This window comes from Schistocerca piceifrons, chromosome 7 (genome assembly GCF_021461385.2).
Source record: "Schistocerca piceifrons isolate TAMUIC-IGC-003096 chromosome 7, iqSchPice1.1, whole genome shotgun sequence".
Taxonomy (NCBI): domain Eukaryota; kingdom Metazoa; phylum Arthropoda; class Insecta; order Orthoptera; family Acrididae; genus Schistocerca; species Schistocerca piceifrons.
Genome location: NC_060144.1, coordinates 367,120,384 through 367,146,720, shown reverse-complemented (window position 1 = coordinate 367,146,720; position 26,337 = coordinate 367,120,384). Strand labels below are relative to the sequence as shown.

General features: G+C 37.9%; 1 protein-coding gene across 1 annotated transcript in view; it reads left to right on the top strand.

Annotated features, from left to right (window-relative positions):
* The window catches only part of LOC124805226 (28S ribosomal protein S30, mitochondrial), a 95,845-nt gene extending 71,575 nt beyond the window's left edge, over positions 1-24,270 (top strand). The window contains exons 4-7 of the mRNA XM_047265725.1: positions 12,028-12,195; positions 12,580-12,783; positions 20,635-20,864; positions 23,999-24,270. Of these exons, the coding sequence (XP_047121681.1) occupies positions 12,028-12,195; positions 12,580-12,783; positions 20,635-20,864; positions 23,999-24,196 (800 nt within the window). The 3' untranslated portion in view covers positions 24,197-24,270. The remainder of the gene's footprint in view (positions 1-12,027; positions 12,196-12,579; positions 12,784-20,634; positions 20,865-23,998) is intronic.
* Positions 24,271-26,337: the final 2,067 nt, after the last annotated feature.

Genomic DNA, 26,337 nt, shown 5'->3' with positions numbered 1-26,337 from the left:
AAGGAGGAACCAGTACAGGACAGGATAGAAAAATCAAGACTGCAGTGGTATGGACACATGAAGAGAATGGATGAGGGACGAATTCCAAAGAGGATGTTTGATCTGCAACTGGAGGGGAAGAGGCCCAGAGGAAGACCAAGAGATAGATGGGTGAAGGGAGTGAAGGAATGTGTGATGAGAAGAGGAGAGAACTGGACGAAGGTGGAAGAGGGGGAATGGTGGAAAGACAGAACACGGTGGAGAGGCTTGTGTTCCCGACAGACCCAGCCAGTGGCTGGAAACTGTCCAAGATGATGACCATGTCAGTCTCTTGTGCCAAAATTTATAGGATCAAAGACAATCATTCCTTCTTTTTTTATTTTTGAAGTGAAAGCTTCCTGTAACTCTTGCTACAGAAGATTACAGCGCATGTAAAATGAAAGTTGATTAACAGCTGCATACATCCCTCCAATTAAATGAATCTAAAGGAATGTGGAACAAGTCAGGGTATCATTAACATGAGAGAAACGAACCATATTAACTTCATTTCTGCACTACCTTAACAACATACTTTCACTGTAGTGCTAAACAGTGTTTGTGCTTATGTTAGCTAAATGTAACGTACTAAAGTATATGGACAATCACTACTCTGAAAAAAAGATTCCACTTCCCTAATCACATTAAATAGCCACTGTGTATTTCTTATTGGTAAATTGATTTGTACTTGATTACAGCAATATTTCTTACCGAAAATTGTTAGCTACATCTGAAAATACAGAATCCTGTTTAAAATATAGCACTACTTGTGATGTTGGTTTCAGCGAACACTGCTACATGCCCTGTAGCTAACAGAACTTTTAAATCCATTAAATGAGACAATCAGATGATTTATTGCTGAAAGAGATGTATGCAAGATCTGCAGTTATCTACAAACACAACTAAACTCCCTAAGGTACCATTTATGAATGGTCCACAGGAAGAACAATTGATGGTAAACCTCTGTGTGACCTCAAAACAGACTTATTTTATTGCCATGGTTTTCTCACAAAACGCACATTGATTGACTCTTCTGATAGCATACACTCTTGAAATGTTAATGGTAAACCACACAGTGATGTACAGAATGCCTCTTTTAGTGCCTGTGGCTGGAGATCAGTGAGCTTCTTCCTAATACTTTTGCATTTACTAAATTAGCCTGTGATGAAATGTGCTGTTTTTCTTTGTATCTTGTGTATTTCCTCTGTCAATCCTATCTGTTATGGGTCTGGAACTGATAAGCAATTTCAAGGTTTGGTCAGATAAGGGTTCTGTAAGCTACATCCTTCATGAGTGGTCTACACTTCCTGAGAATTCTTCCAATGAATCTCAAGTCTTCCACGAGCCTCACGTGCAATTAGTTTTACGTGATTTTTCCACTATATCACTTCGTACATCTATTCCCAGGTATTTAATGGGTGTGACTGCTTCCACTGATTGTTTGGCAATTGTCTAATCATACAATAATGGGTTTTCTGCCTACTTACGCATACTATACTATGTTTGATTATGTTTAGCTCAACTATTGATCCCTACACCAAGTGTCAATCTTCCTGCTTTACGCTACAATTTTCAAGTGTTGTGACATCTTTATATACAACAGCATCATATTTAAACTACTTTGTAGATCTTCTTCCATTATCTACTAAGTCATTTAAATTTATTGTCAAAAACACTGTTCCTATAATTCCCTTGGGGTATGATCAAAATTACTTTAATGTGGGAAGACTTCTCTGCTCTGAATGACATGCTGTGTTCTCTTTGCTAAAAGCTCTCCATTCCAGTAGCAAAACTTGTCTGATGTTTTGTATTCATGTATTTCATTCATTAAGACGGTGCAAAATTGTATTGAATGTCTTTATGTCTTTTGGGGGGTCAAGCAAGATGGAGGTCTAACAGGGTTCATTGCCTGTGCCCATACAATATTTCAGCCAAACTGTTCTTGTCAACAGTGGTGGATGTTATTAACCACACCTTATGCATTTCTGATATGAACATCCTGTCGTATCTGGAGGCCAGGTGGACGTCAGCAGTTGTTAGGTGTTCAATGCTGTTAAGGCAACAGACCGAGAACTGTTGTGAGACACCAGTGTGTGAGGTATGGTTCAGTGATGACATTATCAATGCCATTTTAAGAGAAGTTGAAGAGAGCGTCCACTGCAAGCAACCGTGTAGCTTTTAGTAAAATCAACACACACGTTTGCATGTGGGTAGTCTGGGTTTGGCCATGGAAAGAAATGCTGTGATGAGGCCATCTGGTTCAGGAAGCAGTCATGACAGGAGTGGCATGCATGATCACTTATGGCATTGATTCTGGGCCAGTATATGTGTTGTCGAGCTAACACCTTCATGCATGTCATCACTCAGTGTGAAGCATGAAGTAACTGGAGGTTGCAAGACCAGAGTGGGGCAGAATAATGACTCAGATTTCAGTCATCTGAGACTAATTTTAAAACACCTTTTATTGCATTTAGCCTGTGCTAAACTGCAAAATAATTAAAAAATGTTGGGTCTGTTTGTTTTGTTAACTGCTCCGACCTCTTTAACTGCACTACTCACAAAACTTTTCGCAGTACCAGGTTACAGGCTACCTCAGTCACTTTCAGTGGGATCTTGTTCAGTGTTAGTTTCAGATGCTGGGTGAGTGGAAATCAGATTGTGCTTGGGGGTCAAACTCAATATCGGGGCCAGTGAGAAATTGGGACAATATGTTTTGAAGCGTTACCGTTGATGGACGGTTGTGTGGTTACACTCTGTGTACAATCTGTCACAATGATCCCTGTATGTCAGCTTTACCTCGATAATGATTTCTCATTGCCATTAATTGCATTCGTGGTCCTGCTATGCAGTGTCACAGAACTGTCCCATTGGAATTGTTCATCTAGCAGTGAGTGCTGGAAGAGAGCTCCAATCTGTCCAAGCTACTAAATGATGTAAACAGTTTTTCATCAACTCTTCTGTTTTTTATGTGCTATGTTTTTCTTGTACAACTTTAATTGCAATCTTACTTCATAGCTTATGACAGACTGCAGCATATGAGGTTTGTGAGAAAAGTAATGAGACTGATTACTTTCATCTACCAATTTCTTTTCCAAACAATGCTATTGCCCCCTTCAAAGTAGTTTCCTTTGTCAGCTATACTCCCAGTCTTTGTAGCAGTGCTGAAAGGCTTCAACTGGTAGGGCCTTTAACCTGTCTGTCATATTCATTTGAATGTTTTCCAGAATCCCAAAATGACATCATTTTAAGACATTTGTCAACTTCAGGAAAAGAAAAGAGTCACAAGGATTCAGATAAGATGAATTGGGTGCTGTGGAACAACAGGAATGCCTTTTGAAGTCAAAAATTCTGTGATGGAAATGGCCCTGTGACATGGGGCATTGTCATGTTGCAGCATCCACTTGTCTGCAATGTCTAGTTTCACTTGATTCATCCTTTTCCCGAGCCATTCAAGGAAATACTTGTAAAACATGCTGTTGACAGTTTGTCCTGGAGGTTGCATTCGTGGTCCTGCTATGCAGTGTCACAGAACTGTCCCATTGGAATTGTTCATCTAGCAGTGAGTGCTGGAAGAGAGCTCCAATCTGTCCAAGCTACTAAATGATGTAAACAGTTTTTCATCAACTCTTCTGTTTTTTATGTGCTATGTTTTTCTTGTACAACTTTAATTGCAATCTTACTTCATAGCTTATGACAGACTGCAGCATATGAGGTTTGTGAGAAAAGTAATGAGACTGATTACTTTCATCTACCAATTTCTTTTCCAAACAATGCTATTGTCCCCTTCAAAGTAGTTTCCTTTGTCAGCTATACTCCCAGTCTTTGTAGCAGTGCTGAAAGGCTTCAACTGGTAGGGCCTTTAACCTGTCTGTCATATTCATTTGAATGTTTTCCAGAATCCCAAAATGACATCATTTTAAGACATTTGTCAACTTCAGGAAAAGAAAAGAGTCACAAGGATTCAGATAAGATGAATTGGGTGCTGTGGAACAACAGGAATGCCTTTTGAAGTCAAAAATTCTGTGATGGAAATGGCCCTGTGACATGGGGCATTGTCATGTTGCAGCATCCACTTGTCTGCAATGTCTAGTTTCACTTGATTCATCCTTTTCCCGAGCCATTCAAGGAAATACTTGTAAAACATGCTGTTGACAGTTTGTCCTGGAGGATCAAATTCGATATGTACGACACTCCAACTGTCAAAAAAAGCAAATGAGCATTGTTTTGATCTGTGATTTTCCAATTTGCCCATTCAAGGCTGTTGTGCCTTGTTGATGTCCAGTCTTGGCAGCTTTTACACTTCATCTGTATGTGTGTTGACACTGCTTCCCACAGTGGTATGTCTCAACACTTGCAAGCTACCTAAACTACTTTTTGAGTTAGAACAAACATCTTTTGTCAGCCTAAGAGGATAAAGGTGAAACATGTTATTCCAATGAATCCCTTTCCTCTTCCCTTAGGGAAGCCAAAGCAGCAGGGATGGCATCAGTTAAAAGCATCATACTCTGCTGTCCATCCTAGCCTCAGATCCTGTGTGGGTTGGTTTATGAAACAGTGAGTGGCCAAGACAAACATCTAACTTCCACTCAACTAGAATGCCCACCTTGGCCAATCAGTGTGTTGTAAATTGACCCACATAGACTGTTATCTCTATGGGTACAGTTCCTAACATCCTGCCCAAAAGAGAGTTCTGTTGAACACTCTGATCCACAGAGCTAAAAGCATACCAGATAAAATGGATACTGGCAACACGAAATCAATTCAGCTGTCTCCCAAAAATGCAAATCCAAATCCTCTGAAGCAACACAACAAGAAATTCCTTCCATTCTGTGGAGCAATATGAAGTAAAGTTAGGTTTAAATTAAATAGGCATGGGTTCAAAACTGGATTTTTGTTTTCCTAAGGAAATCAGAGAGAGATTGTGCCCTTTTATAATATCATCATTACCTCAGAGGCCCAGGTGTTTACAATATTCCATATGAGTGTGGCAATTACTGTGGTTCGGTCTACTGAAATTATTTCTCAGAAATATACTGAACATCAGCATCACTTGAAGTACAGGCATCAAGAGATATCTGCTGTTGCTGAATACAGCGTGACAGTTAAGCACGAAGTCTTTTAAAGCAGACACGAAGTCTATCCCATACTTCAAACTACTCAGATTCAATCATGAAAGAGGCTGTGAAAATCGGGAAGTGTATGAACAACTTTAATAAAGGTATGAAATTGGCAGTCAGAAGTGTGATGTAAGTGTGATGTTGAAATACTGTGTAGGAGTATGGTCCGTACATTACTTTAATACTTGTTTCATAGATCATGAGTACAATATTTCATAATGACGTGGAATGTAACCCAGAATAACGAAGATCGTCCTTTCTTCTAGTGTTGTAGCTATGCACTTTGCTATTATTTTTGAATTGAGATGTGTTGTTATAAAAGATTTCATAAGTGAATATATGTATTGCAAAGGTACTGTGAATATCCCAAGGTCCTTAAATAAATGTCTGCAAGGTGATCTTGGGCTCCAGCTATTATTCTGATTACATACTTTTGTGCTATGAATATTTTTTCTCTTAATGATGAATTACCCCAAAATATTATGCCAAATGTAGGCAATGAATGAAAATAGGCACAGTAGACTAATTTACTGATATGTTTATCACCAAAATTTGCAATAACCCAAATAGCTTGATTAGATGAACCTAACCATTCCAGCAGATCATCAATGCGTTTCCTCCAATGCAATTTCTCATCAGCGCACAAACCCAGAAATTTTGAATATTCAACCTTAGCAACAGACTTCTGTTCAAAGTCTATATTTATCAATGGTGTTATGCCAATTACTGTACACAGTTGTATATATTGTTTTTTCTCAAAATTTAGTAAGAGTCCATTTGCTGGTAACCACTTAAATAATTTTCTGAAAGACATTATTTACAACATCCTCAGCTAATTCTTGTTTGTTGGGTGTGATTACTATACTTGTATCATCAGCAAAAAGAACTAGCTTGGCATCTTCATGAATATAGAGTGCCAAGTCATTAATATAGTAAGACAATAAGAAACCCAAGACTGAATCCCGTAGGACACCATTCTTGATACCTCCCTAGTTAGGAGGACTCTGCTGATTTTTGCAGACTGTCTGTAATTGCAACCTTCTGCATTCTTCCACTTAAATGTGAATTGAACTATTTGTGCACTGCTCCACTCATACTACAATACTTAAGCTTATCTAGAAGAATTTCATGATTCACACAGTCACAAGCCTTTGAGAGATCACAAAACATACCAGTGATGATCATTTATTCAGAGCATTTAATATTTGATCAGTAAAAGCATATACAGAATTTTATGTTGAAAAGTCTTTCTGAAAACCAAATTGACATTTTGTTAGTACTTCATTTTTACAAATATGTGAAGCTAACCTTGAATACATTACTTTTCAATAATTTTGGGTAAAGCTGTCAGAAGTGAGACTGGGCACTAGTTGTTAGCATCAGACCTATCCCCTTTTGTGCAATGGTTTAACAATAGCATATTTCATTCTATCTGGAAAAATGCCCTGTTTCATTGAGCTACTACATATGTATCTGAGAATCGTACTCATCTGTTGGTAACAAGCCTTTAATACTTTGTTGGAAATATCATCAATTCTGTGTGTGTTTTTTCTTTTGAGTGAACTTACTTTTTTCCTAATTTCATTAGGAGACGTGGATTGAATTTCAATTTTGCCAAATTGCATAAGTATTGTCTCTTCCACATACAGTCTTGCATTTTATAATGAATAGCTGGATCCTATTTTCCCTACAACATGCAAAAAATTATTATTAAAAATATTTTCTACTTCTGACTTTTTGCTAACAAACTTTTCATTGAGTTTGATAGAAATACAGGCTTCCTGTGCTCTGGGTTGGTTTCTTAGGGAAACTGTTTTCAAATATACTTACAAAGGTATCATGAAATAGGTTAAATTTTAAATTAATATCAGGATCCCTGTATACCCCATCTAGTCCTAATTGTTGCAAGCTTTCCTTAAAAAATTTTGTAGGACTGTTTTGCATTAACTGTATGGAGATATGTCATATACCGTAACTATCTGTTCATCAAGACAGACCATTCTTAACATGAAAAGTTTTTATTTGATTAACTTTATCTTGGTCTATAGAATCATTATCTATCAGTGGGCTGCTTTCCTGTACTACCCGAGTAGGAAAATCAAATATTATTTATTTCTTTACTTACAAGTGGCAAGGGCCTTATCAACCAAATGCCTGCTCTATAAGCCTCTTCCATTTCCTTCTGTTGAGTGCACTGTTTGTCCATTCAGTGTTCATGTTCATCCTAGTTGTGTCCTCCCGGATGTTATTTCTCCACCTACATCTGGAAGTTCCTCTTCCTCTTCTTCCATTAATTGTCCTTCCAAGTGCTATTTTGTGTAGTCTGTTTTCTGTCAATGTTTCTGCCCAGTTCACCCTTCTCTTCTTTAGCACATCTACAATGTTACGGTGTTTGTATAGCTCTCTTGATTCTTCATTTTTTCTTACCCTCCAGTTTTTGTTATCTTCATCATATACTGGGCCAAAAATTTTCCTTAGTATTTTTCTTTCAAATATTAACATCTTTCTTCCTAAATTTTAGTGCTTCACATCCATATGATGTTACCAGTATAATGGTCGACTAATACAAGCGGATTTTGAAGTTAGTACTAAGTGATCTTTTCTGTAAGATTTTGATAAAACTAAAGAGCATTTTGTTCACTGTTGATAGACAGGCATCTACTTCTATATCCATTCCATTATTGTTACTAAACAGATTCCCTAAGTACTTGAAGCAGTCAACTGTTTTGAAAGTGCCTCCATCTGCAGCCGAAGGTGCATCATTTTGGTTTTTCTTACTTATGACCAGATATTCTGTCTTTTCTTCATTAACATGTAATCCTACTTTCTCAGCAATTTTGTAATAATTTTGCATAATTTTGATTAATTATGTTTTTGAACTACTTATTAATGCTACATCATCTGTGTAAGCAAGTCTAGTAATGTTCATGAACAACTGATGTCAATTTGAAAGAACCAAGTAATACTTAAAGGTCACGCTTTCGATCATACTCTTTCAGAAAAACCTACATTGAAATCCCCACAAACAATAATTTGCTTCTCTCTGACACATAGCACAGGCACTGAAATGTGTTGATCTGTTATTAGAGTAACTAGAACAAAATTTGTTTGACCTACTGATGTTTTCACTCTTTAAAAAATGATGACTGTCAGTAAGAAAGATGTGAATGAATAACAGAAACAGAAAAAATAGAATTATTATTTCAAAAAAATGAACTGAAAGCAAGTGATATGAAATACAATGTGTTAGTGTAATTTAGGGCAAGTTGTCAGTTTCTGGCAAGGTTGTGCAAGTAATACAGGGGACTTTCTGATGTAACATGTAGCATGTTTTGTAAAATAAATAGTAATTTCCAATAAAGCTTGTGCATTTAGGCTTATTGTGGTTTTTTGGTTATCGACACAGTGTTGGGCCTCAGACTTAATAATGTAGACTTACCCTACATCGTGTTTTTCTCTCAATTCTGTTTTTCCATACTGCTGTGAGACATTATAATACAGTTACAGACTGCAGTAATTAGTATAAATATTATAAATAAATACTCCTAACACTACTCAGTATCTGTCCAAAATATGAGATATTAAGAACTCGTGTGGGCTGTTTCAGTTTTGAGGGAGTAACTATTAAACAGTTCTGTCAGATACCTCCTTTTTAATTTGCAAGATATTTTCCAAAATGTCATTAGGAAACATGCAGGAGTTACATTGATGAAGGTACCTGAAGACCTTAATTCATGGAAACGTGTGGAGGATGTCAGAGGGCTGGTGATGGTATACCTAAAGAAATTTGAATGTTAAACTGTAATATGCTATTTTTGTGTACAGCAGATTGCAGTATATTTGAAGTAGCATTTTTTATGTGAATGTCCAAAAAGCTGACCATACCAAACAATGTAAAAACTAAGTGGGCAAATACTACTACTACTACTACTACTACTACTACTAATAATAATAATAATAATAATAATAATAATAAATTATTATTATTAAAAGACAAAACAGATTTAGCTGCTTTTGCTTCATTGCCTTCTGATAGATTTAGTTGTATCTAACAACTATCCTGTATCTGATTAGATTCACATCCGTTGCACCAACCACAGTGCTTGTTGCCCAGTTGAATGACTCTTCTACAAGTCAGTTCATTTTTCCAAATGGATGTCTCTGCCTTTGTGTCCCATTGTGTGCACATTTCATGTAACTCTACTTTGATGAACGCATCTGTTCTTTACCACCTGAAGCAATACATGGCCCAGTCACATTAATGTGACCACCACCTATATTTGACATCAGTGTACAATAACTACTCACAGAAGGCAAGCGGCAGCACTAGCAGTGGAGGGTGTATAAAGCATGTCAGGTGGACACGGAAAACAATGCAGAAATGGAGTGATTTATCTGACATCCAAAGGGGCATGATCATTGGCTTTTGGGGCAAGGGTGGAAGCATTTCTGAGAGGCCAAATTTGTAAATTTTTTGCATGCCAATGTGATTAAAGTGTGTCGCAGATGGCAAAATGGCACTACCCAAAACCAACGTTTAAGGCAGTTGTGGTGCACTGCGGGCCATAGATGACATTTGTGAATGATGGCTGCGGATATGTGTACAGGTGAACAGACATGCTACTGTTGAGCAACTGACCATACAGCTGAACCAAAGGGCTATCAATTGTGTCTCCTCAATGATCGCCCAGCGAACATTGCTGCTTATGAGCCTCCGTGACAGGTGCTTGATTCATGCACCCATGCTGACTGCTGTTCATTGGCAGTGAAGCGTAGAATGTGCATGCCAGTACTGCTGCTGGACTTCCACTGAGAGTTGACAAATGCTCTTTCACATGAATCACATAATGCTCCTCAGTCAGATGCCCATTGGCGGTTGGCGGGGACAGCATGAGACGTCTGAAAGAAAACACTCTGCAACAGTCATCAGAAGTGTTCTGGCCAGATGCTATTTCCTGGGTGATCTCATTATTCTGGAAGGCTCACTGGATCAATCATAGGGGACCATGTCCACCTCCACATGCTGTTTGTTTTTCCTTGGTATGATTGGATCTACCAGCAGAACAATGCAACATGTCATACAGCTCACAGTGTACAAGCATGGTTTGAAGAACACCAGAATCAGTTTACTGTACTCCTGTGGCCACCAAACTCCCTGGATCTAAACCGAATTGAGAATCTGCAGGACCACCTTGAACAGGCTGTTCACGCCACGGATCCTCAGCTGAGAAATCTGGTGTAGCTGGCCATGGCACTGGAATTGGCATGGTTCTACATTCCTGTTGGTACCTTCCAGAACCTCATTGACTCTCTTCCTGCACATTTTGCAGTGGTCCACGCTGCAAAATGTGTTATTCAGGATTTGACAGGTGGTCACATTTATGTGACTGGGTAATCTACAACTCAGTATTAAGTTTTCCTGTGTCATAATTCCACTGCTCCATTATTCATCATAAGAGTTGTTCTTATTTTTCCTCTTTTTGAAACTTATTTTAAAAGATGTGATGGCTTCTGACTGTTATTTACTATGTGGGGTCAGTCAGCAATGTAACACTTTTTTTTCTCTGTGAATTTCACTTGAAAACATGTGGCATTTGCTGTAGGACAGCATGGAATATTCTCGCTTCAGACCCTATAGTTCCATGAAGTTCTGATAGGTGGTGATGCAATACGTAGTCTTCAAAATGGTGTCTGTAATGGAGGTACAGTCCAAGCAGAGAGCTGTTATTGAGTTTCTTTTGGCGGAAAACCAGAGCATTGCAGACAGTTATAGCTGCTTGCAGAATGTCTGTGGAGACCTGGCAGTGAACAAAAGTATGGTGAGTCATTGGGTGAGGTATCTGTCATCCTTGCACAACCCTGTCCACTCTCCTGCAAGCTAACTGGCTGACAAAGCTGTGCTCCTGCAGTGTTGGATACGCAGGCATACTCATTAGAGGCGATTGATGGATCACAGTCGGACACCTCGCTGCTTAACTGGCCCTCTGTTGGTAGTGCTGACACATTTGTTTGCCATTTGGGATGCTCAGAGGTGTGTACCTGCTGGGTTCTTGCTGCCCAACAGAAGATATAAGAGCACCAAAAAACCATCTGTGCAGAATTGCTTGCACATTACGAGGCTGATCATGAAATTTTTTGTCAAACATTGTCACAGGTAATGAAATGTGGGTTCATAACTTCAAACTGAAACAAAATGGCAATTCATGGAGTAGCACCACACCACCTCTTCTCTGAAGAAAACATTAAAAGATGCACCCTCAACTGGTAAAGTAATGGCAATGGTCTTCTGGGAGTCTGAATGGATTGTTCTGTTTGATGTCCTCCTTCATTGTGCAACAATCATCTCTGAAGTTTATGTGCTACCTTCATGAAATTAAAGGAATGGCATCTGTGTGTTTGTAGCCACAAAAATGCAAACAAACTTCTCCTTCTTCAAGACAACTCAAGGACTAACACAAATCTGCACACCCAAGAGGAACTCACAAAATTTCATTGGACTGTTTTTCTCATCCCCCCTACAGCCTAGGTTATGCACCTTTCTACTTCCATCTGTTTGGCCCAATGAAGGATTCACTCCACAGGAAGCAGTACATGGATAGTGGGAAGGTTATTGGTGCAGCAAGATGTTGACTCCAGTGTTGACCAGTAGACCATGCGGGCATAATGGCCCTCCCAGTAAGGTAGCGTAAGGCTGTTGCATTCAGTGGAGATTATGTACAAAAGTAGGGTTTTATAGCTGGAAGAGTTGGGAATAATACTCTATGTTGGAATTCTGAATAAAACCAACATGCTTTCAGAAAAAAGTGTATTGCATTAATTATTGGACTTCCCTTGTATTATCAATTTTTCTAGTTTTATTGCTTTGTAATATATACATTGTACAGGTGTTTTTCAGGTTTTTGGCCAGGAGATGATTGTGAATTTGGTCTAACTTCTTTCCATACAAGAGGACACTTGTATCACAGACGAGAATTCTGTAGCACTTACGATGAGGAGGAAGCTTTACACAGTCAAGCAATCTTGGCTTCCTATGCATGGCTTCTGGCACAAGCCTGTTACAAAGGTACAGTTCTAAATGTAATGTTTATGTTGTTAGAGCAGATCAAATATTCTGTTGAATATTAATTTGTTGTTTGCTGTAGAATGAGATGAGTTGTGTTGTTTATTAAACCTAGTAATTTTGTTACTTTTGTTGAACTCAATTTTAGTACATTTACTTTGGCGAAAGTGCTAATTTATATACTTTTTCCCCTTCAATTAATTATATTCCAGTTTAATTGTTGAAGCTTAGGATTGATATCACATTTGTGCTATTCACTGATACATACAAAATACCTTAGAATAAATGTGTAAGTGCAGGGTTGTAATTGTTATCTGTGATAGTAGCAGTCAGGAAATTCTGATGAGTTTTCCCAAAACATTTTTCTAATGTTTTAACTGCTTTTAGGTTTCTCTACATACAATGATGTGACTTATCCATTTGTCACTCAAACTGTTGTAACAAATGGTCAACTGTGGTCACTTTATACTTATCAGTTGAACACAACCTTGGTACATTCTGAGTATGCATTAAGGAATGAGGAATGCAATTTCTGCTGGGGTACAGCCCCCTTAAAACTGTTTGAAGAAGTGCAAGACACAGAAGTTGTAGGTAAATAAGACTTGATACTTGTAATATACTTTTTATATTTTCTTTGTATGTTTGGTTTCCAGTATTTTTATCAGTTTTTTAAGGCCTAGTGCTTTTCATGATGCATCACGCAAACATCATACTATGATTATAATAGAGGGAAACATTCCACGTAGGAAAAATATATCTAAAAACAAAGATGATGTGACTTACCAAATGAAAGTGTTGGCAGGTAGACAGACACACAAACAAACACAAACATACACACAAAATTCAAGCTTTCGCAACAAAGTGTCGCCTCATCAGGAAAGAGGGAAGGAGAGGGAAAGACGAAAGGATGTGGGTTTTAAGGGAGAGGGTAAGGAGTCATTCCAATCCCGGGAGCGGAAAGACTTACCTTAGGGGGAAAAAAGGACGGGTATACACTCGCACACACACACATATCCATCCACACATATACAGTCTGCCCAAACTCTTTGTCTTCAAATATGTCTGCTTGTGTCTGTATATGTGTGGATGGATATGTGTGTGTGTGCGAGTGTATACCCGTCCTTTTTTCCCCCTAAGGTAAGTCTTTCCGCTCCCGGGATTGGAATGACTCCTTACCCTCTCCCTTAAAACCCACATCCTTTCGTCTTTCCCTCTCCTTCCCTCTTTCCTGATGAGGCAACACTTTGTTGCGAAAGCTTGAATTTTGTGTGTATGTTTGTGTTTGTTTGTGTGTCTGTCGACCTGCCAACACTTTCATTTGGTAAGTCACATCATCTTTGTTTTTAGATAAACATCATACTATGTATTTTATAATTTCGGTACACGTTCATTTAATGTAAAATATTTTCTTGGTTATATCCAGATAAAGTGCAATTGATGCAGCTACATAGGGCAACTTTTATTGATTTTTTGACAGTACCTTTTTGTGGTCACTGGCTATCAGCTAAATGCTGGTGCAGAAATGGTGCACTTCCAATAGAGTATACAAAGCTATGTTGCTCCAATCTCCACTTTTTCAACATTAAACAGACACAATAACTATTTTGTAATTATTTCCAAAATATTCATTAAGTGTGTTGTTTTAGGGTGTATACAACTCGGGACAACCGAGAGATCCGGGAAAAACCCGGGAATTTTTTCATCCAGGAGAAAACCGGGAAAAACCCAGGATATTTTTAGAATTCCGGGAATTTTTCATTGTTTCAGCTTTCAGTTAAATTTTTGTAATTTTGACTGGTAAGAACCGATACTCTAACAAAGAATGTTACTGTATCCCGCTACTGCGGAATAATACTTCAACAATAAAACATAAACGAGATAAAAAAACGAAAATAACTTAAGTTGCAAAGGAAATGTGCCATATACAACGACGACACACAGTGCTCATGCAAGCGTCTGCCAAATGAAAATGTGTCAAAGGCTTTAGGAAGACTATGCAGTGCTTCATAACAACAAATTGCGTCCAATGAGCGTGAAGTAGCAATTGTTTACATTCGATTTGTTTTAGCAGTTACGTGCGGGCTCATGCGCATGCACAGTTGAGTCATATTTGAGTAGTAGATTCTCCCGCTTCTGGCTGCAGGAATGTGGCTGTTGGCTGTGCAAGCAGCTAGATGCTACTGGGAAAAGGGGGTGCCAAATTCATATTCTTGAGGGGAAAAAACTTGTTTCACAAAGCGCCTAGCATCCGGCGCACATTTGTCTATCGATTATTCATATGATTTTGAAACGCTTCCCTGTTGGTTTTTGAATATTTTTGAACACATTTTAAGTTGATTTCTGAATGAACCATAAGTTGACTTTTGAATGCATGCATAGTGTATGTGATGTCTCTGTCAGGAGAATCCTCGTCACATCTAGAAATAAACTTTCTGCAGACAAAAGGGGACGGGGCTATATGAGCTGAGCAGAGTAAAGCCAAACGGATGACTGCCAATCGCTGTCTGATCATGTGGTTGATTGGGTTTGCGAATGATCAGCATTGTTATAATTACTAGCAAAATCCATAGATTCAGACTATCAGAATGGAAATAAACGACTGACAGGAATAACAGGTGAGAAAGATTACGTATTATCTTCTCTATGTATCCAAGAAAATGAAATTTTGACAGAAAATTTTAGGCCAGATCGCTACACTAGTAAGGACCAGTAGTACGGTCCCCGGCTAGCAGCCGTGTAAGTTCTATTCTGGAAGTAACGTGGAAAACGTGTTGTTCAAAAACGTAATAATGCCTAACCAGAAAATAATAGCAGGATAACTAAACCTGTGATTCTGGCAAGGTTGACAGTGGCAGCATTAGCTACAGAATTGGTGATGACAAGATTGTTTGTTGGAACGAGGAAGTAGAAGAAACGGGGAGATCACACAAATTATGGAAGAATAAGACGAATCCAAATTTATATAAAAATTTCGTAATACTACTTTTCGATCTCATGCTTGAGAAGCTGGTGCGTATGAATGAAATGTGAAACTATTTCCTAACATAAAGCTTTTTGCTTGTAGTAGGCCTAATAGGCATTTGATATTGGCACTTCATGGAATATATTCTGTCATGTTATAAAAATGGCCATTTGTGCCAAAACAGTCTCATTTATTTGGTGTGTTACAAAACTTCTGCCATATTAGAAAGGCCTATTTTGTTTTATCTAGCAGACAGTGACAAAACAGAGGTAATCAGATTGACAAACAACACCAGTCCTGGGCATTATTTGTATTAACAGCTTTTTCAGTATTAGATAATGACATTTCAGTTTTTCGTGTAGCAAAAGTTTGACGAACTTTGATGAGGTAATAGATTCTTTCACAGAAAGGAGAGCACACCATGTAAAGCTGTAGCAAGAATAGAGAGAAAAAAATGCTAGGAGCTAAGGTTTGAAGAAATGTGTAATTTCTTGCTTATCTCTTGTCAGTATTGGTTTTATATATCCTATATTTAATTTTATGTCACACAAAACAGCAAGTTATTAACCAATAGGCAAATTTTCTGAAGAGTTCTTGTTCTCTCGATTACAAATAATCCCATCCGCTATTAATTGCGAGATTTTTTCAAAGAGGGGCATGCTGTCAAACAGGCCGACTGGGAGCAGGCGAGGCACCACAGGACATTTCAATTTCCGCTCTCCTGAATATAGTTTGGACGTGCAGTAGAAAAATGCTTTATGAAGAGGCGTGGCACTGCACTTTGGCATACTTAAGACCAAATAATGTGTCTTATATGATTCTATTTATTTTTATTTGGTATGCGTATTCCATAGATCCGTACATGCGAGTGATTCGCCTGGATGTGGAACGTGTCAATACAATTGTACAAATACAATTAATGCTACAGAATAGTAATATAATACAATGATATAGATATTAATAAGTATCACTTTTTCTCATTTACAAGCTGTCATTTAACTAGTATAGCAATTCTCAATATAACATTATAACTATAACATTAACATAATATTGTAATGTCCATCTAATAACTAAGAGACTAAATACATCTATTATTAAGGGAGGGCATTACTTCTGGAAAAGAATTCATCTAACGAGTACAGTGGATGGTCAAGCAGGTATTTTTTTAACATACCTTGAACAGCGTTTTATTTTCTCTTGTGCATTTAATATAATTAGGCAATGCATTAAAAGTCTTTATAGCAGCATACTTTACTCCCTTCTGTACCAGTGTTAAATTTTTTAGTTCAACATGTAGATCATCTTTACCTCTAGTATTTTAGTTATGGTATGAACTATTTGTTTCATACTGACACATGATTCTGACTGCTCTCTTCTGAGCAGTTAAGATTTTTTTTGAGGCTGGTGAATTACCCCAGAATATTATGCCGTAACTCATTAATGAGTGAAAGTACCCAAAGTAAGCTGATTTTAAAATGTTGATGTCCCCAAAATGAGTAATGATTCTTAGAGCAAAAGTTGCTGATGAAAGCCTTTTTAGAGTAAGGGACACATGCTGTTCCCAGTTGAGCCTACTGTCAATGTGAACCCCCAGGAATTTAGTGTATTACACCTGTTCTAGTTCCTGGTTGTCATGAGCAATTACTATATTTTCTATAGTTTTATTTTTTGTGTGGAACTGTATAAAATAATTTTTTTTTAATATTAACTGAAATACATATGTTTTGTGTTTCAGACTTTTCAGAAAGATGTGTGCTACAAGATGAACATATTTTGAAATTTCGTTTTTTTTTGTAGTATTGACCTGGTTTGCAAATGTCGTAGATCCGGGATTGATGCGCAGAGCAGTCTGAGTTGTAGTGGGTAGTCTCCACGTGGCCCGTGTTTACATTTAGCGATTTTGCTGTTTCCCCTTTGTTGACTCTCATGTCAAATGAAGACAAAACGGATATCTGTGGCCAGGAGCTATCAGGTGAATTAAAGCACATTCACATAATTACAGAAGACTGAAATATGTTACTAGTTTCAGATTTTATTTTATTTCCACCTTTCTGACAGTCAAGCATTAATCGCCTTGCAGAACAATGAAGTTATTTTTGTGTGTTTGCTAAAGAAATTTGACTTTTGTTAACCTTTTCCACAAAGACAGTCAATGTATTTGAAGTGAAATGTTTAATTCCACAGTACTGGCTAGTTTCAACTGTTTGCTGCATTTCAAGTGCACATTTTCATTTTCTAGAACGTATGGCATTATGCCATAATAAAGAACCAAACATGATATAATACAATTTGGTGCTCCAAGAAAATTTACGTCCCGAAAACCACACTGAAAAATTTAATATCAGGTCGTGGTCTACTTCATTGGGAATCTGGACATACGAATGTGCCCTTTAAGTATGCACTTTAAATGTGCACATTTTAATATGGTTCACGAAATTCCGATGCTCTTGCAGTATCCTCTGATGTCTTGTTTCTTTTATGACATAATGTATGCCCTTTCATTGTTTTACACGTACGTATATACCAGCTTCCTACGTCATGATAGCTACCCAAGCGCTGTGTTGCCTGTTATCTGCGCTCTCTGGCAACTGCTGAAACGAACCTATTTCTAACAGGTCGTAGGAAAATATTGCGAATAGTGGTTTGAAAAGCATTACTTTCAAAGCAAATATCCTTTTATGTAAGTTGAACTATGTGCAAGAATGTACCATTAATTTATTTAATCACAGAGCGTTTGACTCTCATTTAAAAATCAACTCTTTGATGACGAGCCATTTAGAAGAATTTCGAACCCTGAAGATCAGACATTTATGTCATTATTAAAAACTTTACTGGCACATTTGTGTGATATATCTTAAAGTGTAACACGCGTAAAAAAGATCAACAGTGTATGTGAAAGCTTAGCTTCTCTTGCAGCTTGAGACCAGTATTGTATGTGAAAACTTTTCTTTTCTTGTAGCAACACGATGTATATTAATTTAAACTATTAACTTTCCCTGTTTGTGTGTTCGTGCTACGTAACAGTGGTGTTGCTGTTGGTTGACAACATCACATGTCCTATGCTCTGAATATCCTCTGTCATCGGCTGGTGAGACCACGTGACATGAGCTACAAACGGCTTACAAAAGTGCATCGAAATCTCGATTTCAATGATTCGGAAAGTAACATGTAGTGTTTGGTGGAATTTTAATGTATACATTTGTAATACGAAAATACGCAGTGTAGATGTTGCTGCACATCAAAGATATTTCCAAAACATGTCTTTTTCCCTGAGTTTCGTTTTCTAAGTGCGGGGAAATTGTACGCCCGTGTATAAAACCATACCCATTCAAAGGATTGATAAGGGAAAATATACTGTCACCCAGGAGAAAGTGTATTTTTAACCGGGAAAAACCCGGGAATTTTTTTTTTTTCTTGTCCACATATACACCATGTGTTTATAAACAAATATTTACCTTAAGTCGCTCGGGTGGCAAAGATGGCAATGTGATCAAAAATTCTGCCACACTACAAGCTTACACCACTAAATATAATAGTTCTAAATACAAAAATGTAAAGCCAATGTGAAACCCTTAAAAATAAATAAATACTTCCACAACATGTGCAGTGTCATGCTTTACAATCGTAAGCCATTTAAGGCAAACTACATCATGAATGTCTGGTTAAAATAACTTGGAATTAGTTCCTACAGCTACAGTTATTAACATCACAGGTGAGCTGTCTGCTGTTGCCAGTGCACTACTATAAAGTTTCAGTTCACTTGCAGTGTTTGAATAGTATGGTGTTAGTGGGCACAATCGAGTGCCTAGTTAACTGTTACTGGCCACTTTGGGCAAAAATGCTTTCTGCCATTGTAAGAAGCCTGCTCTCTTCATATTCTTGACATATTGTCAGTTGGAACGGTGGCCAGTACACTTTAGAAATAATGTATGTTTTAATCTGTAGTTGCAATTTTTTATTTTGCCTAGTGGCTACCAATTACAGTACCATCCTCGGGTCATCCTCTGCCGCGCACTCATCTTGCTCACTTCCCAAGTGGGTGTGACACACATACTTGGGAAGCAAGCATGGTGGCTTCTTGAAAAGAGCTGACCAGTGAGAAATTTCTTCAGTTTGGAGAATAGATGGAAGTTTGAGAGATTCAAGGGAGCCAAATCTGGAGAATAAGGTGGATTTTCCAGCACTTCATAGTGCAGATGCCTCAATTTCCCCATTGCCAAAACACTTTTGTGGGCAGGTGGATTGTCCTGACGAAATACAATTTTTTTCTTTTTTAACTGTTTTGCTGAATGCTTGCATCCAGTTTCATTAGAAGTTGAGAATAGTATTATCTAGTTATGGTTTTACATTTGTCAAGATAGTCAACAAAATTTCTTTTGCATCCCAAAACACTGACGCCAAAATCTTTTGTGTCGATGGCACCGTTCTCACCTTCTTTGAATTTGTAAGGCTGGCTTCTGTCCCATTGCATAGACTGCTGTTTGGATTTGGATGAGTAGGGTGAATCCGTGTTTCATCCACTGTCATAAATTGACACAAAAAGTCAGTTTTTATTCAAACACACCAAGCACTTTTCAGAAAGCATCAAGCAAATGCGTTTGTGATCTGCAGCGAGCACATGCACCATTAAACTTACGCAAAGGCTGTCTTATGTTCAATTGCTGGCGCAAAATATGACCAACGTGTTCCTTTGATATCCCTAGAGCCTTAAGTAATTTCACACACCTTAATATGTTGATCTCCCAAAATCATATCATGTACTTAGTCAATTATTTCTGGTGTGCTTGCACTTTTTGGATGTCCTTTACTTGGATCATCATAGATTCTTTCATGGCCATGTTTAAACTCGATTGCCCATTTATTGACAGTGGAAATTGAAGGTGAAGAGCCACCTTACACATATACAATCTGCAAATGAATTTCTCTTTGTGTTAAACATTCTTTTACATTTGAATGTGAGAAGAAATCATCATGTGAGTAGTGCTGTGATCTCTGGGCGAGGCCGAGTACTTTTCAGACAGCCCTCGTATGCTTAAATGTATCATGTAATTGTGATTCAAAATAAAATTGCTGTATATTGTGATATGTTCAGTTATTATGTTTCAATGATCATATTGCTCATTTTAAATTACGTGTCAGTGAAACATGCCTTTCAACAATGACTACTATAGTGTTAGATTTTTTTACCTTAATCAAATGATTTAGGTTATATGTATTACGAGACTAATAAATGACAATTCAGTGTCTACCACACTAAGCCTCTCCTACACTGAATTGTTTGCACTCCCAGGCCAGCTTGCTTATTCACGGTGACCACCAAAGTGCAGCTCAGTCCTGCAGTGTTATTTTCTTGCATGACAATATGTTACTCTGTGTGTGCGCGTGCGTGTGCTCGCGTGTTCATATACGTGCAGAGGCAAATTTATATTAGTTTTTCGGTGTATTACGTTCATTTCCATACATGTTTGTTTTGTTTTTAGGTTTTAATGACAAGCTGCTGAAGATGATTATTGCGTTGTACACTACTGCACCACAAGAGAGAGTGGGAGTGAACCTGCGGCCATATCTGAAAGAGGGCAAACATTTGGTTGCACTCATTGATGATCCAGAACGAAGAGAATGGCTTGAAACTAGGTTCAAACATATGTATTCTTGTAGACCACGAATGAGGTTGCCATATGAATTATATCATTGGGAGAAGATATACAAGGTGTGCAATAGCTGTTGATGGTCTTTTTTTCTGCAAAAATTTAATATCATTGTTGTTGAATGTAAATGCTATATTAAATAGAGAGCTATTCACAAAAGCTAGCACTAAATTAAGCTCCCTCCTATTCGTAGTTCATCACATAATGACAGGGGGTGGGGGGGAGGTGATGCAAAGAACTGAGGCAGACATGGCAATAAATATTCTCTGTGTGCATTTTTCTTTTATTCCCTTTTTCTGTAGTAACTTCAACACTTCTTACAGTTTAGAATGTAAAGTCTTTATTATTTTATACATCATAGGTTTCAATTTGTCTTGCTCTACCAGACATATTTTTTATAGTAGAAACTGTATTGCAAACAAAGTTGCTATAAAATTAATTGTTCCTTCACTTTTATTAAAAGTTCTCAGTAAGAAATTTCTGTTTTGTGGTAAATTTGATCTACTTGCTGTGGACTTTTCTTTTTGGCAACAAACAGTTGCTAAAATTCCCAATTAAAAATATCGTCACGTTTGCCTCCTATGATTTCCCACAGCATATTGTAGTACAGCTATGATTATGCAAACAGACCTGTCCCAACAGTTGTGATTACCAGACCCGTAACTGAGGATAAAATTAAAACATTTTGTAATTCCCTTGCTGACAGAGACTGGTTTGGCCATTGTAGTGTCGATGGACATTACACATCAAGTAATGATCTGCCAGCCAAAATAATATTTGATAGATTTTTTTAATGCATTCTTGACCCTATTTAACCATAGTATTCCCATAAAGAAAATCAAAATAATGGACAGCAGCCACAAATCCAGATCTCAAAACAGACAAAATATATGGTACACTAAACAGCTGACAGACCTAAAGAAACGAGTTTTGTTACTGTACAACATATACAATAGTATGAAGTCTGACTGTGCCAAATCAGCCTATGTGGAATGCAGGAATGAATACAAAAAAGCCATCCTGCAAGCCAAAAAAACCTACAATGCCAACAGCATACATAATTCCACCAATAAATGCAAAACTGCTTGGAAAGTAATTAACAGTGCTGCCCGAGATACTAAAAAAGACAAAATTAATATCCCACCACAAACACTCAATGAGTTTTTTATTAATTCAGTGAGAGAAATAGGAGACACAATTATCAAACCAGACATTAGTCCATCAGAGTTACTCTCCCAAAATTGGGGTAAACAGTCACTAAATACAAGCATGGTAACCTTCTCCGAAGTATCGCCTAGATATGTGCAAGGGGTCATAAAACAACTGAAATCATCTGATAGCTTAGATATATATGGCATATCATCCAACCTGCTAAAAAAAGTGTGTGACTGCATTCTCTACCCCTTAACCCATTGCATAAACAAGTGCTTACTTGAGGGATATTTTCCTGATGAGTTAAAACTGTCTAGGATTGTCCCAGTATACAAAAAGGGAGATAAAGACTCTCCATCTAGCTACAGGCCTATTTCAATAGTACCCACATTCTCCAAGGTCATAGAATGCATCATGTACCAACAATTATCATCTCACTTTGAGAATCTAGGAATAATTAATGCTACACAATACGGGTTTAGGAAGAATCTGTCGACCATTCTACGGCATCAAAGAAAACAGTCTCAGACTATTAAAAGCTTATCTCAACAACCGTAAACAGGTAGTTTGTGTTGGTAAGGAAATGTCAAACAGAGAAAATGTTAAAGTAGGTGTGCCTCAGGGATCTGTACTGGGGCCCTTCCTGTTTCTGATAATGATCAATGACCTCCCCTCATTTATTAGATCCACCACTGTATTGTATGCAGATGATACGACTTTTCTCCATAGCAGTAACAGTCTTAATGATCTTAAAACCTGTGCTGAAAATACACTCACTCATGCAGCATATTGGTTCAGAGCAAATAGTTTCCTGCTAAATGAAAATAAAACTCAGCAGATAATCTTCACTCTAAGAGACAAGCCACTATCTGATGACCCTAGTTCTGTTAAATTCCTGGGAATTTATTTAGACGAAAAGTTATCCTGGGGCCAACATGTAAACTATATTAGTAGTAAACTATCTAGAGTAATTTATTTATTAAGACAGCTCAGAAATTGTGTACCTGAAACATACATCAGATCATCTTATTTTGCATTTTTCCAGAGTATGATATCCTATGGCATTATCTTGTGGGGTAACTGTAGTCATATACATGACATCCTATTATTGCAGAAGAAAGCCATTAGGATAATTACAAATTCTTCACATAAGGCTCACTGCAAACCCTTATTTACTAAACAAAAAATTATGACTGTAATAAACCTCTATATATACAATGTCTTAATCTTTACGAAGAAGAACCTACAAGATGTGAAACGTAGAGAAAATGTACATTGTTACAACACAAGAAGCATCAAACACATATACACGCCTTACCACAGACTATCAAAATCAATAAATAGCTATGAAGTCACAGGGCACAAGCTATTTAATAAGCTGCCACATGCCATACAGGATCTTCCTGAACATACATTCAAAGAAAGACTGCATGAATGGTTTATTGCCCAACCGTTCTATGATATCAATGAATTCTTCAACTGTAAAATGCAGTAATCCAACAGATGACCCACTGTACATTTATTGTAATATAAGCTAAAATATTTCAGTAGTCAATACCTTATCACACTGTATTATAAATTGTAGCTTCATTTGACGTTGTCAATTGCTGTAATGGCCTAAAGACAATAAAATCTTTATTATTATTATTATTATTATTATTATTATTATTATTATTATGTGATGTGATTTCTATTTTAAAATGAAATTACTTCTGGTTCTACTTTTCTGCATTTCTTTTGGTGTGGTATTCAGTATTTATGTCCTGAGAAAATTACATGTCCAATGCAGCTGTGAAATTCTGGAGGACATGTTCTTGTGTTGTGTTTGTAAATTAAATAAATAAAATCTTGAAATGCTAGCTTCCTCTTATGCACTGTTCATCAGCTTTTAAATAGGATTTACTAAACAGTAAACATCTGTTAATAATTAATATTTTCAAATATGAGACAGCATATCTTCTTTTCCATGTGCCATTGCAAATGTAAGTTACTTCAGTACCTCACTATGCCTAAATTTACATAAAAGCATGTTATATTTGTGCAGGTGGACCATAAAACTAGACCTATGGATGCTCGCAGACGCCCATTTGAGCTAGGCATCAATCCATTCAGACGTCAGTATGATGAACATGTACCAGAGTACATTCCAAAAAGTCTGCGGCCAGAGGAGGACAAGAAAACTAAGTGGAAGAAGACTTATTATCCCTTGTCAGAAAATGTTTACAAGAAAAGTAGAAAGTAGATTTGTGATCTGCAAATTTGTTATTTTGTAAGCATTGAATATTGTGAATAAAGTTGCCAAAAATAAAAATAAAATATATTATGAATATTCTTAAAAATTTGCTATTCCCATGAATGTCTCACAATACTGTTAGTCTATGAGGACTTCATAAAGACTTAGTTTAACAATGCCAAGGAAAGATATGGGTTGGGGTTGGGATGGTCTGCTGAAGCATAAAGTTTATAAAATTCAGCTGTAGATTGCGTTTCACCTTTTATATGTAACTACCACAAGATCATCAATTTTACTCACAATGTAACTCAGGATAGTTTTTTGTCAAGAATGTGCACACTGATAAGCCAAAACATTATGGCCACTGCCCTCTGCGACATTGGATGCCACCTGGTGACGTAGTGGGAAAGTGTTGCGGTAACAAAAGTATGTAAGCGGAGCAGACATAGAAAGGGGATCTCCCTAGTGAAGATATAGGCTGCAAATGAGCAAATCCATTGAGATAAGCGACTTTGACAAACAGCAGATTAATATTATGCAGAGCCTATGAACAAGTATCTAGAAACGTGCAAAGCTGATTGACTGTTCGTGTACTACTGTCGTGAACATCTATGGAAAGAGAGATAAAGGACAGTGAAACTACCACCAGGCGCTAAATGGTTGGATGTCTGCAACTGATCACAGAATGTGGGTTTCGTGGGCTTGTCTGCTCTGTAAAGCAGGGTAGTTGGTGATCTGTGGCAACTCTGCTGAAACAGCACAATGCTGGTGCACGCACAAGTGTTTTGGAGAACTTTGTTCATCATACATTGTTGAGCATGGAGATCCACAGCAGATCATCCGTAGGTGTTCAGAAGTTGACCCAACGATGTTGTTACTTACGATTGCAGTGAGCATAGAACCATCAGGAATTAACTGTTGCTTAATGGAAACATGTTGGGCTCTTAATGTGAATCACATTTTTGCTACACTGGGTTAGCGGTTGTCTCCACAAACGCCATTATTGAGATGAACGGTAGCTCGAAAAGTGCAGCACACCATGGAGGCAGTCTGCTGGGGGCAGAATTATGCTATGGGAGACATTCTCCTGCACTTGCATGGGACATGAGGTAGTAATCGAAGATGTGCTGATAGCTTGGAATCCCCAAGGGGGCTCGGCGCTCTTTGGCCAGTTTGTGCTTGGCTACTGCTGGACCCCAGCCTTTGCAACATCTTTTCCCTTCCATGCTCCATGTCTATCCTCTTGCTGTTCTTCTTCCCCTCCCTTGGGGAATATGTGTAGGCTGTTTTTGGAAATGTATTCTGCATTTTTGGTAGTCTATACCAGAATTTCATTCCTTTTCTTTTTTTTTTTTTTTTTTTTTTTTTTTTTCACCGCCTCCTATCCTTGCTCCTCTTTTTCTTCTTTCTCTCTGTGCACTCCTGAGGGCTGGCTGCCATGCATCTGATGCTTAACAGTTGACTGGGTAACTTGTAATTCCCAACCTCTGATCGACCGGTAGGGTTCGCATGTACTCCCTGGTACAGGCCAGTCCCAGGGATGGGTGATTGCCAGAGCTGCTACCTTCCCAAGTTGCTGATTGTTCCCCCTGTCAGGTGTTCAGGAGGTGTGAACAGTCACCTAGGCAGGTGCAGCCCCTTCTGAAGGGCGGTCCCCATTGGAAAGTGCATGCCATTGGAGACGTTGGCAGTCATGGGGGATTTTCTCGCAATGAGCCAATCATCATCATCATCATCATCATCATCATCATCTGGTAACTTAGATGGCAAACACAATTGAGAACGTAAGTGATTAAAAAAAGGGCATTCCATCAGGAAAAGGTGGACCATCAAAGGCTGAGCTCAATGAGTACAAATTGATGGGGGAGCACCACTTAACAAATGGCGATGACTAAAAAGACAGTGCCCGCTATGCAACCTAGCTAAAATGATCTCACGGCGAGAGAAGATTGTCCAAGTTGCTGGGAGAGGCTTAATAAGTCAGCTTGTTCCCATTAAGTGAGGACCAGTGGTGATGCCAAACTAACACCATCTGCTGACAGACAGCAACACAGAGATCATTGGAGGGAATGTAAGAACTAGCAGGTTGAGGTACAAGGACTGCAGCTGTGGCAGTAGTGTCAGCCTCTTTTCGAGTCAGACTGATGTGA